We start from the raw sequence: 17978 nt of genomic DNA on the forward strand, positions 1-17978 counted from the left end.
TATCAGAAGCTTCTAAAGCCATGACATCATTTTCTGGAATTTTCCAAGCTGTTTAAAGGCACAGTCAACTTAGTGTATGTAAACTTCTGACCCAATGGAATTGTGATACAGTGAATTATAAGTGAAATAATCTGTCTGTAAACTATTGTTGGAAAAATTACTTGTGTCATGCACAAAGTAGATGTCCTAACCGACTTGCCAAAACTATAGTTTGTTAACAAGAAATTTGTGGAGTGGTTGAAAAACTAGTTTTAATGACTCCAACCTAAGTGTATGTAAACTTCCGACTTCAACTGTAAGTAGAATGATAGATCTATAACTCACATTTCTATGTGAATTTGGTTGCCCCAAAAGTTAAATATTGCCATTTTCAGTAATGTCAAGTCCCATCAACAATTATTTTATATTTTTAAAGGGCGGAAATGAGACAGGAGGAGTTACCTTGGTAACTTGAGTTGTGGTTGCCGAGGTGACGTTGTCAGTGGTGACATTCAGGGGGGACTCTTTAGCCTCTCTCCCCAGGGTGCCTGCCTTTACCTGCAGCATTGTTATTAGGAGGAAGAAGGGTCAGTTTCATTATAAGCACAGCTGCTTCAAACACTGACACACACACATATTTTTGGGGGGACAGAGTTACCCTGGGCTGAGCTCCATCATCTTACTTGTACAAAGAGGAGTAGAATAGAAAGGATATGAGTACAAACCCCAAACACTAACCTTAAAACGGTAATACATTGTACTTAAAGCAGTAACCATTACCCTAACCCTAGCCAAAACCCTAACGCTAACCCGGCCTAACCCTAGCTTCATGTCTACAACCTAGCTCAACCCTAACCCTAGTCATAACTCTAATCTTAGATTATATTCGATATTTCTTTAATGTCTGATTTACACAGATATTTGCTTCGCGTACAACAAAATACACTGCAATACAGTGAGAGACATGGCATAGGCCAGATATAACACTAAACATACAAATCTTGGTATAACCTAACCCTAGCTTTATGTCCAACCCTGGCTAAACCCTTACCCCTCCAAATAGGRCTCCCCACATCTGAATTCCCAATTTAATTCAGGCACAGACACAGACACACACAAACTATGTTGCTGGTTCTAGTCCAGTCAAAATACAACTGAATCTTTTCCCACCTCTCTCTCAATAAATCAACAGCTACATTGGGGCCATGCTGTGTTCTGCCATACTGTAGGACAGTAATATAGTCCGTCTATTGAGTGAGGGGAGGATGGTGAGGTGAACTAGGTACTTACAGGGGAGCAATTTTCTTTACTAGGGAGAGGAGCCTCCTTCCTACTGCCAACTCCCTGGTTCTGGTTCTGGGATGAAGAGAGGGAGGAGAGGAAATGTCACATGGATGAAGGGATGAAGTCATCATGCTCATGCAGACTAAACTGATCAGGTAGAAGAGCAATGTGTCCATATGGGAACATACAGTCCTCAAGCCTGACCGTAGGGAATCAGAAGCAAGGTATTAGGATGAACCTATAAGCCAAGTTATAAACCAATAGGCAGCCAAGCAAAAGTGTAGCATAACCACTTACATTTTCAATTTTAGTCATTTAGCAGATGCTCTTATACAGAGCAATTTACAGGAGCAATTAGAGTTACAGTGGGGAGAACAAGTATTTGATACACTGCCGATTTTGCAGGTTTTCCCACTTACAAAGCATGTAGAGGTCTGTAATTTTTATCATAGGTACACTTCAACTGTGAGAGACGGAATCTAAAACAAAAATCCAGAAAATCACATTGTATGATTTTTAAGTAATTCCTTTGCATTTTATTGCATGACATAAGTATTTGATACATCAGAAAAGCAGAACTTAATATTTGGTACAGAAACCTTTGTTTGCAATTACAGAGATCATACGTTTCTGTAGTTCTTGACCAGGTTTGCACCACACTGCGCAGGGATTTTGGCCCACTCCTCCATACAGACCTTCTCCAGATCCTTCAGGTTTCGGGGCTGTCGCTGGGCAATACGGAATTTCAGCTCCCTCCAAAGATTTTCTATTGGATTCAGGTCTGGAGACTGGCTATTGTCCCGTAGCCCATCCCAGCCTTGTGCAGGTCTACATTTTATCCCTGATGTCCTTACACAGCTCTCTGGTCTTGGCCATTGTGGAGAGGTTGGAGTCTGTTTGATTGAGCGTGTGACAGGTGTTCTTATACAGGTAACGAGTTCAAACAGGTGCAGTTAATACAGGTAATGAGTGGAGAACAAGAGGGCTTCTTAAAGAAAAACTAAAAGGTCTGTGAGAGCTGGAATTCTTACTGGTTGGTAGGTGATCAAATACTTATGTCATGCAATAAAATGCAAATTAATTACTTAAAAATCATACAATGTGATTTTCTGGATTTTTGTTTTAGATTCCGTCTCTCACAGTTGAAGTGTACCTATGATAAAAATTACAGACCTCTACATGCTTTGTAAGTAGGAAAACCTGCAAAATCGGCAGTGTATCAAATACTTGTTCTCCCCACTGTATGTGCCTTGCTCAAGGGCACAACGACAGATTTCTGACCTAGTCGGCTCGGAAATTCGGTTACTGGCCCAACGTTCTTAAGCGATAGGCTACCTGCCGCCCTACAGAAGTATGGTATCAACATGGTTATGTACCAACTATTGAAGTTCAACTCAACAGATCCTCCTGTCATTATCAAAACAGCATGTTTGTTGGCACTGTGATACAAATTGGAGTTAATTGAAACATTAAAGTGGCAATCAGCAGTTGAACAATACCAAAGTCTTCTGCCTTGGTTCTGTTTCGGTAAAAAGCTGATGGATGGAGCTGGAGAAATGTAACCACTCTCAAATACATAGACAGAGCATTGGATGCATGATATGAACATGATTGTTTTAACCATGTTTTGAGACTATATAGTGTTTGTTTACATTTACCAAATTTACCAACATTGGCGTAAAACAAGCTTATATTTGGAGTTCTGGTGGGGTACAACAGTTGAACTAAGCTCATGAGGCATTTATAAGTTACATTCTTCAAGAATCAATGGGTACATATCATTAATTTATAAGTCCAAAAATGAATGTAGCAATTGCAGATTGCCCCTTTAAGTGTCATAGACAACACAAGCCAATTATAGGGTAGCAGTATGATATAAACTAAAGAGCTATGCATGGTTGAGAAGGCGGGAGAAGTCTTAATTTTAACAAGCTTATTTTAAAAGGATGTGCATGCAAATATTGTGAGTCAATATCATATCAAGGCAGAAAACGAAACAATCTGGCCACAATCTGGTTAAATATACTCTCTAAACTTGCAGCCCATTATTTGCACATGCAAAACATGTAATGGCAGATTAGAGAGATTCTCTATACCCTTATCCCCCATGAGCACAATAATTACACCAGTCCAGMTCCAGTCAAATCCATCATGGGAAGTTAATGAGTGTGCGGTTCAGAGAGAAGGGTCGAGAATGTACAGCAGAAAATCAGACTGCAGCCAGAGCAAGCGTAGCATAGCCTTCCAGCCTTTCTGCTGTTGTCAAGAGAGGGACTGACACATACCAGGTCTCCCTCTGGTGGCTGAGCCACATCAGTGCTGCTGGAGACCTTAGTGTCATTACAGTTGACGTCAGTCTCCATTTGCTGTAGATACACACACACATACACACACACAAACACTACTGTATCGTGGCTTACTACAAATCAAGAGCACATCTGCCCAAGAGGCTCTACACCATATAAATATCCATCTGTTATCTATTAGACTATCCACCTATTCTAGACATTCTATTTCCATGCTTAGCACGTCTTTCACTGAGAAGTAAAATTGTTGACTTGAGTTTCCACTTCAAAGGCACCCTCTCCAGATCACTGACACAGCTCATCCTCATCATTAGATGAATGGCACACCAGAGAGGCACTAATTACATTTTAATCAGGCACCTGTTGGGGCTGCCACTGCTTCTTGCTCAGACTCTAGAGATGAATGGAACTCCCGCATTCTTTCATCATTCTCGTTCATTTCCTGTCAATACTTTAATCCCTCCATAATGATGCAATTATGTCATTGTGGTTGTGAGAATAAGGCACTCAGTCTAATCAAGATCTGCAGAGATATGACGAGAAAAAGGCTAATATATATTAGGCTATACCATAGACTCAGGGCTGGAGTTAAGTACAGGCCTTAGGGGGCCTGCCCTAACATACCTCCTGGCCCGCCCTACCGTACCTCCTTGCCCATCCAAATAAAATATTCAAATATTGATCATTTATTTAACCGAGACCCGCGCCAACAGAATGACCCATCATTGTCAGACAAAGCATCCGAACAAACGAAACAGAGCTTCTCTGTCTCAGTATGTGTAGCCCATGTATCTGATGCTGTCTGGACTAGAAGAGTATGGCATGACATTCTCTTTTTTGCCAGACCGCATCAGATACATCAGGCTACAAATTGTAAGACAGGAGGGGCGCTATTTCAACACTGTCGTTATTAGAATCTTAATATCACAAATTGAACTGGTGATATTGACAATTTTTTATATAGTTTACCCCGTTGCCCCTCCTTCTCCCGATAGTTGAAGATGCCGTGCCCATTTGAAAATCAACCCGATAATTTCCTTGAAAGTGAACCTAAACTATTTTTTATTTTACCTTTATTTAACTTGGCAAGTCAGTTAAGAACAAATTATTATTTTCAATGACGGCCTCGGAACAGTGGGTTAACTGCCTTGTTCAGGGGCAGAACGACAGATATTTACCTTGTCAGCTCAGAGATTCGATCTTGCAACCTTTCGGGTTACTAGTCCAATTCTCTTCAACCTAAACTATACTGAAACTAATTTTACACATATAACAACAGATGAAATAAATGAAGTAGGCTAAAGTATGATGAGGGAGAATGGATGAGTTGATGAGCGAGGGGAAGCAACGACGCACAATTATGTAATCACTTATTGTGAATGAAGAACAGGGCAGGCCATTATATTGTATTGATCTATTCTAATTATAATCTCAAAATGGTATGTACTCTATCAGTCTACTCTGGCCTACTTGGAGTACACATTGAGAGCTTGCATAATTTACAAATGGCAAGAAGACCAAGACGAATGGATGCACTCGTTAGCGTTGTCCATGGTTTTCGTTGCCATTGTAAATTACACAAGCTCTGAATGTGTTTTCCAAGTCTGCCAGAGTAGACTGATAGAGTATATACCATTTTGAATGAAAATTACTCCAATGATGGGGAAGAAATGAATCATGATGACATCTCTGATGAGTTTTCTTATGATTCTGAACCTCAACCTGAACCTACACCTCCGAAGCCTAAGTGCAAAAAAAGACAGAACTGTGTGCACTGAGCAGGTGCCGTGAAAAAAAAAAGATTTGTTCTGGCGCCTGCCTCGGCCGGATGTATACATAAATGGATATAGGCTACACCTTTTTAAATGACAAAAATACCAAACTAAATGGCAGATTGATGGGGTCAAAATGACTCGATAATGGTCCTACTATTGTCTTATTCACTACATGTTTTCATTTCCTGCTCAAGATCATTTCAGACATGTTTTGTTCAAACAATTTAGACCTCTCTGCTACATTTGATCATTAGTTTGCACCTTCATTAGTATGCACCCTTATTAGTATGCACTAGCACAGCACTGAAAGTAGATCTGTTTGTGTTTTAGCCAACTCCTCTGTCGTGTTTGTTGGCAGAGGACTTGGCTGGAGCACAAACAGATGAGACTACTGTACCAGGCGGAATCATCCACCAAACACAGGGGACAGATGTGAGTCCATGGACATAGCCTGATGTAGTATACCTGCTCTGACATGTCCATGATGTTGGTGTTGGTGACCTCTGACCCATTGGTGTGTGTCTCCATCTTGGCGTCGGCCTTCCTCAGCATCTGGGCAGCGCTAACAGCACTGGGGTCTTTCCTGGCTACTGGGGGCTGCAGCAGGGTGAGACAGACAGGTACAGTGAGACTACGTAGATAGAGAACAATAGAATGTCTCTGGTCTAACTTCATCAATATTCCCTGACAGTAAAAAAACTGTCAACAAATGGCCTGAAATTGACCCCCAAAATGTGTTGTTTTTATAGGTTTCTATAATGGGAAGCATTCTGGGTTGCTGAATGACTTTTGAGACACATGAAAATCCATCAGATGATCAAATTGACATGGTCAAAACATGTCTGAGTACGGTATATTCTGTAAAATACGTGCTGGCTTCAACATGGTACTGAACATGCTTATCCTTAGGTCAACTACAATACATTTACTATTCAAAGATTACAATACTTTTCAAACAGACAATGAAACAATACAAGTATGCCCATACTACAGTATCAATTGGTGATTGTATATAACTTAGACCAAACATTCAGTAAAGAAAGCATGATTGACAATGGAAGGGAAAATACAAGGAAACATACACATTGCACAATAATCTAAAGCAAAAAACAGCAGAAGCAAATGGATAAAAAACATGGATAAACCATAGGAAAATGAATAGAAAACATGGATAAACCATAGGAAAATGAATAGAAAACATGGATAAACCATAAGGAAAATGAATAAAAAACATGATAAGACCATAGGAAAAGAATATAAAAACAGCAGAAGCAAATGGATAAAATTATTTATAATTTTATAACCTGAAAGTTAAAACATTGACAAAAAATAACCCAAATGTAACTGAAAATGGTCCAACAAAAAGGTGACAGGTGATTTAATTTATAAGGGCAGGCGCCCTAGCAGGGCAGTTCCGGCCTTTAGAAGCATAGAGTTGCAATGATCATGATGGGGTACAGTATGTCTGTGTCTACCTCATGGTGCACAGAAGGCATCTCCTCTACAGGGACATGTCATGAGAGCCATGAGACGGGCTGAATAGAACCTGGAGGTCTCCTCAAAATCGTCCTGGCCCACCTCGGGCAGCCGCTCCCCCAGCTTAAGACAGCTCTTGGAGAACTCCTCCACGCCCGTGTGGAGTCCATGATGACGGTTGAAGTCCACCTCAGCTTCCAGGCTGGACGTGGAGCTGACCGTCATGCTGGAGCACTTCCTCTCGATGCCCAAGTGGGTCTCTTTCATGCAGACCACAGTGTCACGCTCGGATCCTCCTCCGAGGCGGAGCCTGGCCGAGGCCTCCTCTCCCAGGGTTCCCTCTGGGTGAGAGAGGGATTACACAAAATGCAGTCACAACACAGGGCCAGTCTAGCAGTTGCTCAGGCAGGGAGTGACCATGAAAGGGGTGAAGATGATGATGTATGATGATGATGAATGATGATGATATGATGGATGATATGATGATGATAGATGATGATGATATGAGTGATGAACAGGAGATAAATGATCCTCTGGAAGTAAATATGTCTCCTGGAGTGTGTAGAAGTATTCATGTAGGATCTTTGCTCAAGGCCATTATACAGTACATGTTACACATGCATACATGATCATAAAAACTTATCTTCTCTGGGCACGCAATTTGTTACACATAGTATTGACCTATATGGAGGAGAGAAGAGATGAATGGGGAAGCATTACAGGCAGGAATTTAGCGGAGGGTAAACGACTGTGGCATAATCACGGTTCAGCCTCTGTCATATGGCAGCATGCATAGAGATACCCATGGATGACTGTGAGGGAGACTGATCTATCACAGAGAGAACAGTGCAAAAGTGGGAACATGGGAGGCATATGGTTAAATTCATTATGTAAAGTGACCTTGGCATCATCTACTGTATCTTCATAGACGGCGGAGTGGAGGCTCTGCTCCCACAAAGGGAGAGCAGAGGAAACAAGAGAGCAGAGAGAGAGAGAAGCAGAGAGAGCGAAAGAGAGAGAGACAGAGAGAGCAGAGAAGAAGAGAACAGAGAAGAAACAGAGGAAGAGAAGAGCAGAGGAAAGAGAGAACAGAAGGAACAGAGAAAGCAGAGGAAGAGAAGAACAGAGAAGAGAGAAAGCAGAGAAGAGAGAGAGCAGAGAAAGAACAGAGAACAAGAGAGCAGAAGAGAGAGAGAAGAGAGAAGAAAGCAGAGGAGAAAGAGAACAGAGGAACAGAGAGAGCAAGGAAGAGAGAAAAGAGGAAGAGAGAAAAGAGGAGAGAGAGAAGAGAAGAAGAGAGAGAGCAGAGAAAGAGAGACAAGAGACAGAGAAACAGAGGAAGAGAGAAAGCCAGAGGAAAGAGAGAGCAGAGAGAGAGAAAGAGAGCAGAGGAAGAGAGAGAGAAGAGGAAAGAGAAAGCAGAGGAAAGAGAGAACAGAAACAGAGAGATAGCAGAGAAGAGAAAGCAGAGACAGAGAGAGAAAAGAGGAAGCAGAGAAAGAGAAGCAGAGGAAGAGAGAAAGCAGAGGAAGAGAGAGAGCAGAGGAAGAGAGAAAGCAGAGGAAGAGAGAGAGCAAAGGAAGAGAGAGAACAGAGGAACAGAGAGAGCAGAGGAAGAGAGAGAACAGAGGAACAGAGAGAGCAGAGGAAGAGAGAGAACAGAGGAACAGAGGAACAGAGAGAACAGCCAGAGGTTAGTCCAAGCTGGAGAGACAGACTACTACGATCTTAGAAAAAAAGGTTCTAAAAGGGCTGTCCTCATAGGATAACCTTTTCTGGTTCCAAGTAGAACCCCTTTGGGTTCCATGTAAAACCCTGTGTGGAAAGGGTTCTGGATGGAACCCAACACGGTTCTGCCTGGAACCAAAAAGGGTTCTTCAAAGGGTTCTCCTATGGGGACAGCCGAAGAAGCTTTTTAAGTTCTATATAGCACCTTTATATCTAAGAGTGTAGACATCAGTATAGAGACTGGGTTTCTACTAACAGACCAAAAGAACAACAGAACAGTACGGTTCTAACACAGAAGGGGAGTCCCCTCCCCCCCTTCCATTATTTCATGAGTACAGAAAACAAGTAAGCTTACTACCAGTTTGGACAAGAGAAATTAACCCAAGGGTTGGGCTCAATTCGAATTGAAGGTAGTCAATTCAGGAAGTGGTTTGAATTTAAAATTCAGAAATGGAAAACCTTTTGAAATAAATAGCCTCTACTTTTCCATTTATTGAGATGTCATTGAAAATAAATGCCATTGAATTGTAATTTTAGTTTACTTCCTGATTTCACTGCCTTCTATTCGAAATGAGCAAAACCCTGAAGAACCCACCAGGTAAAGCCAGTTATCCTGGTTTGAATTAGTATAAACTAGAGTGTCATACAGAATGTATTACAGACAGGTTGTAAGATATGATAGTATAGAGGAGCCATAGTAGCATCGCAAAAGCCAATCATTGGCCAAGGACAGACTCAGAGAATGCTGCAAACCACACAGACTGAATTGTTTTATGAGGCTCAAATGTTCAAATGGCCAAAGAATGGCGTTTGGTTTCAATGACATCAAAGGCGGTTTTGGAGGTAAAAGTAAGCAGCTGTATTATGATTTAATGACATGTTTGGAAGCCCATTCTGGTTTTGCACAACCAGTATACAGAACGGATGGTGCTCTCACATGCTGTTTTCACTTTTTGGGTGGGGCAGCTCACAAAGTGATCTCACACCTCTTTCCATACCTGGTCGTGCCAATGTGTCCATGACCTAGACTCAGATGAAAGACTTAAAAGTATTTAAGCTGTCAGGTCCGAGGCCTAATGTTAAATTATTTCACTGCCAAATACGTGCAAGCTCCTAATAATACAACCTGTAAAATGAACGTGGCGACATCTCTTACTGATAGCTAGTCTGTCTGTGAAGGTACAGCAGCCTGGGCATTGCTGTTGGACAGCTTGTTTCCTGCCTCTTTCTTCACAGTCTGTGTGGGTTCTTTGCTTTACAAGAAAGCATTATAGCATCCAACGTGTGATCCTTGTAAAGCATTTGATCTGGTTTTTAAATAATCATCCCCCAATAAGGTACTGTAAGCCACATTTAGCTCAATGCTCATGTCATTCATTTTCATGTTAATGAAGTTGATCATTTGAAATAACATGTCAAATCACAAACTATTTTTTCATCTACATGACATTACGCAAACTACTGAGTTGGTGTCATATGTGACTTATTATAACAAGTATCCATGAGGTCAGGAGATGAATGGTCGGCATTTGATGGATGAGCATATCTGTAGCATATAGTGCCTTTATGGGTGATAATGACACGCTTCTTTCATTTCCTCACACAGATCCTGTCACAGTCAATTGAGCTGTAAAACATGTATGAAACCATGTCTGAAGTCCATGCCTTCCTCCACATGTCAGCTTGGAAACAGCATGGAAGAGAATTGCAAAAAAAACTCAGAGCCATGGCAATATGCAAAACCCTTTGTTTCCTTGCAACCCTCTGCAAAAGAGGAGACTTGCTACAGGGTTAATTGGAAGGAAAATTAAGGTTCAAATGTTTATTTATTTATTTTTATTTAACCTTTATTTAACTAGGCAAGTCAGTTAAGAACAAATTCTTATTTACAATGACGGCCAACCCCGGCCAAACCCTAACCCGGACGACGCTGGGCCAATTGTGCGCCGCCCTGTGAAGAGAGGGGGGATAGAAGCCATGAGCCAAAGCATGAGAAGTTGTTTTTTTTTTTTTTCAATTTAAAGTTTTATTAAGTTTTCAAACAACCGAGAAGTTGTTTTTGTCTTTTTGACAATCTCTACCACAGCTCTGTAGTGATTACTACAGATTTACAAGCAGTTGTGTTTCAGGTATGCTGTGAAGTATGCAAATAAGGGTGGAGGGAGGCAGAGAGGCAGAGAGGGGGAGGGGGGATAAATGGAGAGGCCGAAAGGGAGAGGGTCCAAACTCATAGCAGACAAAATGCATTGTTGGCTGCATCAGCCAATCAGACACGGCCAAAACAAGTGTGTCAAAAGTAAAACTCCACCCCCCTTCTTCATGTACAGGCAGGCATAAGTTACATGTATGTATATTCAAGTCAATGAAAACAGGAAAATAAGAAAATGGGAGTGCGCGACTCTGTCTGAAGCTCATGCGATGCTTTTTGTTTCCAAATGACTGAAAAGCAGATGGCAAGCAGAGTTACCGAGTGTCTCTTCTTGGTTGCATCCAGGCCAGGCTCCCTGCTAACATTGCGGTTGATGTTACGGAGTATGAGTCCAGACTCTCTGGCCTTCTGTGTTTTAACTGGAGGGGCAGGAGGAGCTGTCCTGGGGAGCGCTGAGGCTGAAACCTTGAAGCTGAGAAACTGATGACTCTCTATGGCTTCTCTAGCAGCCTGAAAGGGATCATCACAGGCAGCACTGCTCTGTTGATGAACCAGCTCTTCAGATTTAGCCTCGACTCTTGCCAAGCCTTCCAGAGCCCAGAAGCTGCCCTGTTCCTGTGGGGCGTCTCTGTGTGTGGTAGTCGGGGAGTGGGTCCGTCTTGCTGGACTAGCGTTGGTTGAGATGAATGACGTCTGAAAGTGATCGTCACGGGCAGCGCTGCTCTGTTGCTGAACCACCTCTTCAGTTTTAGCCTCYACTCTTGCCAAGCCTTCCAGAGCCCAGAAGCTGCCCTGTTCCTGTGGGGCGTCTCTGTGTGTGGTAGTCGGGGAGTGGGTCCGTCTTGCTGGACTAACGTTGGTTGAGATGAATGACGTAGGCAGGGTGGGTGTTTGATAGAAGGTGGACTCGTTGTTCCAGTTGATGTCTGAAGGTCCCTCTGATGAACCCCCTGACCATCTGTACTCTCTTCTAAAAACACCACTCAGCTCAGACTCTGACTCCTGACTCCCTCTGTCCTGCTCATCTTTGCATGCTAAGCTCTTTGACCTTTCAGGTTTGAGCGGAACGATCCTGGTGATTTCTGACTGACTGCTGCCTGATAGTCTCTGTAAAGACCTTCTCTGACCCCTGACCTCTGACGTGAGACCTTCCACTTCCTCCCCCCCAGAGTTACTGGCTTGTCTCTTGTGTGTCTTGACCTCCCTCAACTTGACCTCTTCTATGTGTTCTCTATTGTCAGTCATGCACCTCTCTCTGAGATGAAACCCTTTAACCGGTTCTCTAACCTGTTCTGCTAAACTATCACATTCTGTTTTCCCAGGACCATTGACAGAGCCCAGCCCTTCGTCTGCTGGCTGGACCTCAGTGATGAGGCGCTTATCCTGGTCTCTTCCATCACACACTGCAGGATCATCCACTACACTTCCCTGAGTCGCCTTGTCTCCTATTGATGTATTGTGCTCCTTCTTCTTATCTTCATACGCAGAAACCACTGTCTCCTTCCATTTTGCCTCTGGTGATATCTCCTCATCTTTCATCAGTGGACTCGTCACCCAACACTGGTCGTCTGGCTCCTCTCTGGACACAGGGTGATCTATTTGTCCCGCCTTTGTCTTCTCTGTTGGACTATCCTCCCAGTCTGATCCCCCGTTGTCTTCTTCAGCGTTTGAGACATCGCCCTCTTTCTCATAGATGAATTCTGTTGACATTCCCAGATTTAAACTATTAGGTCTCTTCTTTTTTCTGTGTCTGTTGGGTTGATGATCCTTCTTAGAGTCTCGGAATGGGACTGGGGCTGGGGTTTGGGTTGAGACTGGGTCTGACACTGGGAATATGTCATTCTTTGCACCAGAGTGTTCTGCTGGAGGTGCTTTCCACTGTGAATCCTCTTCAGAAGATTCTGTGGTTTCAGCTAATTCCACCACGAACCGGCTGTTGCTAGTCAACCGTGGTTCAGAACATTCATCCTGGGCTTCCCTTGTGGCTTTGGACAATGGAAAGTTATCAATATCTGTTATCATTTCTTGCCCATCCTCCRCTGTAACCTCGATATGAATCATCTTGGCTACTTCTATGTCTTTTTCCAATTCTTTCTTTCTTTCCCAAGAGGAATCAGGCAATAATGGGGGAGGCGAGGTGGAAGCTTCGTTCTGTTCTTCTGCCTTCCAGTTATAGTCGTGTTGATGAGTATTTTGTTTCTCAATCAATACCCACTCCTCAGAGCCCTACATGTTGATACAGATTAAAAACAGTTAGAGGCAGCAACTGAACTGTAACATAAGTTAGGTTAACAGCTACAGTACAGTAATGTGTTTTTATAGTACAAATATAACCTCTACATTCCTCTCAATCTATTCCGCCACAATTGCGGCAATCATACATAGAAATGTGTACATTTGCATCCAAATGTAGGCCTATATGTGGGTTATTGCATTTCTTAAATATTTTCTCAAACTCAATGACTGCAGCAGATCAAATAAAACAAGATGCAAGAGATATCAGCTGTAGCTGAGTGTGCAGTATGTCTATAAAATGGTACCGGGCCACAGTTTCATTACAGATAAATGGCCAACTACAGTACAGTCAGTATGTTACAAGGCAGACATTAGAAGACAAAAGAGGAGGAAGAGAAGGGAAACCTCTGGGGAAGTCACCACTGTCTTCTGGACGAAGCCCTCTACAGAGAAGCTGTTTACTAGTTCCTTGCCCACCACCTGATGGGGGGCCGAGCGTTTCCCACCAGAAGAGGGGTGGAGGGGGAAGAGAGAGGGAGGAGAAGAGCTATTAGAGGAGCCCTAACTCTGTCACTCTTGTGACAAGGAGAGAGACCAACTGTATGGTTCTTTGGCAAAGCATACTATTTCAATGTTGGTAATTTCATGCAAGAGGGAAAAATGGTTCAAGAAAAGAGACAGGTAGAAAGGGGGAAGAAATATTGATTCAATGGAGACAAGGGACTTTACAAAGATACTGTACGTCTCTCCTGAATTGAAGTCCGAGTTAACATATATGAGCCAATCAAGATGAAATCTTGAATCGAATGATGAGATTATTGCAAAAGAGCAACATGGGCCTAGTTAGCTTCCACCTGCGGCTGCCAAATCTGCATAAGCAAATTAGGAGGTATTTGCAATGCAAAAATAACATTTGCAACTACATCAAAGGCTTTATGATTTCCTCTGAATCTCTCTGAGAAGTGGGATTTTCTCAGGCCACACTTTGCCATTATTCATTCAGGACTTTAGCATCTCTCCCTCCGATCTATGTAAGTACATGACAGATCGAGTTGTCATGCCTTCAAGGGTGTCTGATGATATTCTCCACGGCTATAATCCGATTGTTCTCAGACAGCAGATGAGAAAGCTTCCGTAGACTACAAAAATACCTGGAAACAGACTGCATTGACAGAGCTAGACTGGAGAATACTATCTTAGTACTCTATCTTAACAGTACAATCACAATGTGAAAGTGATCAAAAGAGCATGGGCGTTGGTGTTCTGACACAAAGGGAAGCATTTTAACTGTCAGGCAATCAAGGTGGGAAGACGCTAGAGATGATTGTTGCTCGAGGGCCTCACATAATCTCTTCAAGTTATTGCAGAATTACTTTCTGAGAGAGAGAGTTTTATCTTTAAATACAACTGAGATATCTCTAATGATAAATGTAGGACAATTTTTCCAGGTTATTTTTCTAATTAAATGTGTTCTTATGATCTCTTTTAGCACTACCATCACACTATCCAATAGGTCTGAGTCTGCAGCAGTATATATCTACAATAAATAACCACCTACAATACCTTGAAGAAATATTATTGTCCTCAAAAGTCACGGTCAAAAATACAGTTCTTGGTTTTATATCAGACTGTAAATATTCAAGTTAACAATATTCCAATAGATGACAAAGCACACAAACACAAAGCCAGAGTAGTGACTGTTCTGCAGTCTTGACCTCCAAGCCTACTGGGTTCAAGGGGAGTCAATGGTATGAGGTGCTAGGAAACTTAATGCAAGACTGGAATGTCAATGTTGTCATACACAGACTCACTGTCAGATGTCAGGGCAGTTTAAACAGGAGTAGTATGGCATTATCAGTGATATATGTATGACATACAGTGGAGAGGTGGCATATAGGTTAAAGGTTGTGAATCTCAACTGCCACCCGTGCTCCAGTGGACCCCAGGTCCTCACCACCCTCATCCCACACTCACAGCCTTCTTCTCGGGTGTTCCGCCAGGAGACGTCCCTGACAGCCGCTTCTCACGGTTCATCAGCTTGCTGTTGGGCTCCCTCAGGGCTCTCTTCAGCTCATTGATACTGGCCTGGTGCTTCAGTAAGACATCCTCTGACTTATCCAAAAACTGTACAGAATAAAGGGATAGATAGAGAGAATGAGAGTGGGCGGGAGAGGAGAAGGAGGAAGAGGATAGAGTAATATGCATTAGTATGACATCATATTAATTACCACTGCAGTAATCACAGACACACTAAATGAAATCGCATTATGCGTGGACGAACAAAACGTGATCTGAAATAACATATCACTGTGACATTAACATCGTAGGCAGAGCACAGGAAAAGACACAAACACAATGACTTACACTAATGTGTCTTAATACTCAGCAATTCAGCACATGGATCAAGTGCTTTGTTTGTGGGCTGCGAATGTGATCGCGTTTCTATTCCATTCAGTAGTTTGTCTATGGATGAATATGGCATTTGGGATGCTATTAAAACCCTTTGCCAATGAAAGTATTATCGATTTGGATGTTTATTAGGATGAAACAAACACCAAATTAAAACGACTCTGAATGTGCTAATATATACTCTAAGTGAATAGCTAGCTATTTCTCTGTTGTCTAGTATTCATTTCCATTGACTACTGTAGCTGCATACATCATACATTACATCAATTGAAGGCTGACTTAAGTGAATGCTGTTATTCACACGAAGGCTGGTTTAAGTGAATGTTGTTAAGTATCCTTGACAATCCAGAGAAATATGTGTTGTATCTCCATACAACAATAGGGACATTGCATTGAAGATGCAGGCACTTAAAGAGGAAATGGTGCTTCAGTGCACTATCCTAATCCTAAAATATGTATACATTGTAATGTTCCATGTTGTTCAATAGTCTGCAATGAGTATCATGAGATTTCCTAGATGTTTTGGTAGAGGCCACTTGTTCAGTTGAGTGGGTCACAAAGCACTGGGACAGAACCAGGGTTGAAGTCAATTCCATCTGAATTCCAGTCAATTGCGGAACTGTTTCGAACTGCTGAAGAAATAGACAGGAATAGATGTGGAACTGACTCCAACTCTGGACAGATCAGCACAATGAGCTATACCTCCTTGTGTCGAAGGGTTGTCTCCTGGTCCAACTGAGATGGCAGAGTTGGGGCAGAAGCAGGGACAGGGGTGTATGGGGAGGGGTGGATTGGGGTAAGGGGAGTGGGGGAGGATGCAGAGACAGAGGAAGAGCGGAGACTGAGTCAAGGAGGCAGGCAGACACACAGAACAACCCTAACTGGACACAGCCAGCAATAGCTGTACACACAAACACACAAGCACACACCAGGAACACACACACACACACACACACGCAACCATGCAGGCTGACATCAGATTTTCAGATCGGAGTGCCTGTAAAATCCTTATAGTCAAGCTCTTGCTCTGATGGTTGAATGATCATTGGGGAATTATGTCATTATGTCTATTAGATTTTGAGTACTACTTCATGCTAAAAATAAAATATAAAATAACAACTCAAAATACAGCTTTACCAAAACCGTAGTTCATTCTAGAAGGAAGTAAAATATTTAGGGCTGTCAAACGATACAAATAATTAATAAGAGTTAATGGGTGCAACACAATATTAGGAAGGTGTTCCTAATGTTTGGTATACTCAGTGTATATTCCGGAATCTAAAATTGCTGTTTCTGATATCTCTTGATTTCTTTATTTTGTATTTTTGGGGGATTGTGTGTATTGTTTTGTAAGCTTGGGCGGTGTACCGTATGTACCATGTACCGTATGTACCGTGTACCTGTATCCACAGGATTGTTTTTCAATACGTCAATACCGTTGAAACTATTTCTTTGAAGTTTTTCAATAAATTGTAGTTTTTGTAGCTCCTTTTTATGTAAATACCTGCAGTCAACTTGTGCAATATGTTAGGAAATAAAGCAGATCACATTCTTCATTTCACCTGTCACATTATTTTCCACTGAACAAAAATATAAACACAACATGAAACAATTTCAAAGATTCTACTGAGCTACAGTTCATAGAAGGAAAGCTAAGGTAACTGAGCTAAATGACCACCGCCCCGTAGCACTCACTTCCGTCATCATGAAGTGCTTTGAGAGACTAGTCAAGGACCATATCACCTCCACCCTACCTGACACACTAGACCCACTCCAATTTGCTTACCACCGCAATAGGTCCACAGACGACACAATCGTAATCACACTGCCCTAACCCATCTGGACAAGAGGAATACCTATGTAAGAATGCTGTTCATCGACTACAGCTCAGCATTTAACACCATAGTACCCTCCAAACTCGTCATTAAGCTCGAGACCCTGGGTTTCGACCCCGCCCTGGTGTCAGGAAAATAACCTCACACTCAATGTCAACAAAACAAAGGAGATAATCGTTGACTTCAGGAAACAGCAGAGGGAGCAGCCCCCTATCCACATCGACGGGACAGTAGTGGAGAGGGTTCCTCGGCGTACACATCATGGACAAACTGAAATGGTCCACCCACACAGACAGCATGATGAGGCTGAAGAAATTCGGCCTGTCGCCAAAAACACTCAAAGACTTTTACAGATGCACAATCGAGAGCATCCTGTCGGGCTGTATCACCGCCTGGTATGGCAACTGCTCTGCCCATAACCATAAGACTCTCCAGAGGGTAMTGAGGTCTGCACAACGTATCACCGGGGGCAAACTACCTGCCCTCCAGGACACCTACACCACCCGATGTCACAGGAAGGCCAAAAAGATCATCAAGGACAACAACCACCCGAGCCACTGCCTGTTCACCCTGCTATCATCCAGAAGGCGAGGTCAGTACAGGTGCATCAAAGCGGGGACCGAGAGACTGAAAAACACCTTCTTTCTCAAGGCCATCAGACTGTTAAACAGCCATCATTAACATTGAGTGGCTGCTGCCAACATACTGACTCAACTCTAGCCACTTTAATAATGGACAAATGTATGTAATGAATGTATTACTATCCACTTTAAACAATGCCACCTTATATAATGTTTACATA

At 42.5% G+C, this 17978-nt stretch overlaps 1 protein-coding gene across 2 annotated transcripts in view; it reads right to left on the reverse strand.

Moving 5' to 3' along the window:
- LOC111977633 (band 4.1-like protein 1) overlaps window positions 1-17978 on the reverse strand; it is a 172181-nt gene that overhangs the window by 12229 nt on the left and 141974 nt on the right. Inside the window, exons 14-19 of one of the 2 annotated variants that reach the window (XM_070445613.1) lie at window positions 14901-15056; window positions 7721-7765; window positions 5810-5941; window positions 3549-3629; window positions 1270-1335; window positions 442-537 (exon numbers count right to left, since the gene is read on the reverse strand). In XM_070445613.1, the coding sequence (XP_070301714.1) occupies window positions 442-537; window positions 1270-1335; window positions 3549-3629; window positions 5810-5941; window positions 7721-7765; window positions 14901-15056 (576 nt within the window). Of the gene's footprint in view, window positions 1-441; window positions 538-1269; window positions 1336-3548; window positions 3630-5809; window positions 5942-7720; window positions 7766-10601; window positions 12924-13337; window positions 13413-14900; window positions 15057-17978 lie in introns of those variants that run through there. The other variant, XM_070445611.1, reaches the window with a different exon arrangement.

This window comes from Salvelinus sp. IW2-2015, linkage group LG1 (assembly GCF_002910315.2).
Source record: "Salvelinus sp. IW2-2015 linkage group LG1, ASM291031v2, whole genome shotgun sequence".
NCBI classification, from domain to species: domain Eukaryota; kingdom Metazoa; phylum Chordata; class Actinopteri; order Salmoniformes; family Salmonidae; genus Salvelinus; species Salvelinus sp. IW2-2015.